This window comes from Coptis chinensis, chromosome 5, assembly GCF_015680905.1.
Source record: "Coptis chinensis isolate HL-2020 chromosome 5, ASM1568090v1, whole genome shotgun sequence".
In the NCBI taxonomy this organism is placed as follows: Eukaryota; Viridiplantae; Streptophyta; class Magnoliopsida; order Ranunculales; family Ranunculaceae; genus Coptis; species Coptis chinensis.
Window position 1 is genome coordinate 77,514,784 of NC_141460.1, and position 2,573 is coordinate 77,517,356.

Genomic DNA, 2,573 nt, shown 5'->3' on the forward strand with positions numbered 1-2,573 from the left:
CAAAAATGTTCAGTATGTGACTTTATATTGGACCGTTGGAACACCAAATTAAACAATAGACACGTTAATCTTAAATCTCTTTTCTTAATCACAATTCCTTCTCTGGGTACTTCCCATTTTCAGTTATATTTCTCTAGACTTCAAGAGGATTGCTAAAGCGTCCCCCCTTAAAGGGGGTAGGACCATTCTCACCCGCTAAATGTCGAAATAAAATACGTGTTGACCTATTCCATAAGTTTACCATTTTAATTAGTGAAACTCATAAAAAAAAAGCTTAAAACAAAAAGAAACTCAAAAAAAAGCTTGAGCGTTTTAGCCGATGGAAACGAGACAACCCGATGGAAAAAGGTAATTTGTATGAGGTACTTTGTCCGCTTCTTCGCTCCCCATTTTCACTGGTATACATTATAGAAAAATTTAAATGGTAGTTTCACTTGGGATTGCTATGGCACAAGCGTGGCAGAGTGGATATCAAAGCAACCCCAACAAGCAAACACCACTTACAGAGATAAAAAGATTGAACATTTCAGTCATCAAATATTTCAAATTAGTAGCTACTGCCATGAGGCTTTAACTTGGATGATGGCACTCTCATTTCTATTTGATAATTGTTTGGGTTTTCCTCCGTATCTCCTATCCTTGAGTGTCCCCATTGAATTTCATCGAAATTGAGTCATATTTAATTAGGAACAATTTATTGCAGTCATTGTTCTTGTTTTGGTTGAGCAAAAAAAAATGTTATGCAATGATGTACTTTATTGTTTTGAATCAATGTTGTGCTTATCGGGTATCTAGTTAGCAAGTTTATTTTCAGTTTATCATCAATGAAATAGAATTTAGATAATTTACTAAATTTTTAATCTTATCTATATTGAGCGAGTATATGGATTACGTTGACGCCATGGATAGTTCAAGACACTTGAGTTTTGAACAAACAATAATGGATGATGCAATATACATTGATGGAAACGTGGTTCTTGAGAGAAGTCCATCTTCAATGACATTATTAGAAGTGAAGAGGCTAATGTTTACATGGAAGAAGCTAACGTGAAATTGACAAGGAGTTCGCTGAAAATGAGAATGCACTAGTAGATCCCTATGTTGGTTTGGAATTTGAATCTGAAGAAGAAACTTATAAATGTTACAATGACTATCCGAAGATTATTGGCTTTAGTATTCGTAGACAGCACATGAAGCATTCGAAACTGAACAATGATGTGATTGGTAGGACTTATGTGTGTTCTAAAAGAAGGCAAAACGTCTTTTAAAAAGGAGTTGAAAACCCACGACCGAACACAAGGACAGATTGTAAGGCAATGATGAAGGTGAAGAGAATCACTAATGGAAAGTGGATTTTGCTTGATATTGTTAAAGAGCATAATCATGAAGTGGAACCGGATAGTTCACGCTTTTTCAGATCACAAAAGAAGATTAACACACCGGAAAAGAACGTAATTAGAACTCTCTCATCAAAGGGGAGTAGGTGTTCCGAAGATCATGGCAACAATGGTGAAGCAATCGGGTGGAGTAAAAATCTGACTTTCACGGATAAGGATCATAGAAATTTTCGTGACAAAGAAAAGAGAGAATCAATGTCAACTGGGGATGCGCAGATCATTTATGAATTTTTTCTGCGTACACAAGTTTCAAATCCTCGCTTCTTTTATGCTATGGAGCTAGATGAAGGGAGACACTTGAGGAATGTTTTCTGGATAGATGCCAAGTCAAGGATGGCTTATGCACACTTTGGTGACGTTGTTACTTTTGACACTACATACTTGACTAACAAATATTCCATGAAATTTGCCCCATTCGTAGGAGTTAATCACCACGGGCAATCAGTGTTGCTTGGATGTGCTTTACTAACGGATGAGACTATACCATCTTTTGTTTGGGTCTTTAAAACATGGTTGATTGCAATGGAAGGAAGAGCTCCTAAAGCCATTATCACGGATCAAGACCAGGCGATGAAAGCAGCAATCAAAGAAGTTTTTCCAGGAACAACACGCCATCGTTTTTGCTTGTGGCATATTCTGAAGAAAGTACCGAAAAATTGGGCGTGTTTGTGTAGCCAATCCGACCTTCATGTATGAGTTTAACAAGTGCATTTATGATTCATTGACAGTCGACGAGTTCGAAAGACGGTGGAAAAAACTGATTGAAACATATGAGCTTGGTGATCATGAATGGCTTTTAGCATTGTTCGAATGTCGTACACAGTGGGTTCCGGTGTGCTTGAATAATACTTTTTTTGCAGGAATGTCAACGTTTCAACGAAGTGAAAGCATAAATTCTTTCTTCGATGATTATGTAAACCGTAAGACTTGTTTGAAGGAGTTCAGTAGATCAATACAATTTAGCTCTACAAAAAGAGATACAATGATGAAGAGAAAGCAGATTTTGAGACTCGGCCAAAATCCCCATATTTGAAGACAACGTAAGCCTTTATGAAGCTCGGATGGCATCTATATACACATTTGGAATATTCAAGAAATTCCAAGAGGAAATATTATGAATTCCTTCGTGTAATAGAGGTAGTTCAGCTAGATGGGGAAAAGGAAATACATGTAGTG

At 36.8% G+C, this 2,573-nt stretch overlaps 1 protein-coding gene across 1 annotated transcript; it reads left to right on the top strand.

Moving 5' to 3' along the window:
* The first annotated feature begins 1,316 nt into the window (after nt 1–1,316).
* LOC147499033 (protein FAR-RED IMPAIRED RESPONSE 1-like) lies at nt 1,317–2,093 on the top strand. The gene has a single exon (XM_086563401.1). It carries the CDS (start codon nt 1,317–1,319, stop codon nt 2,091–2,093), a length of 777 nt encoding a protein of 258 aa, XP_086419527.1.
* The last annotated feature ends 480 nt before the right edge of the window (nt 2,094–2,573 follow it).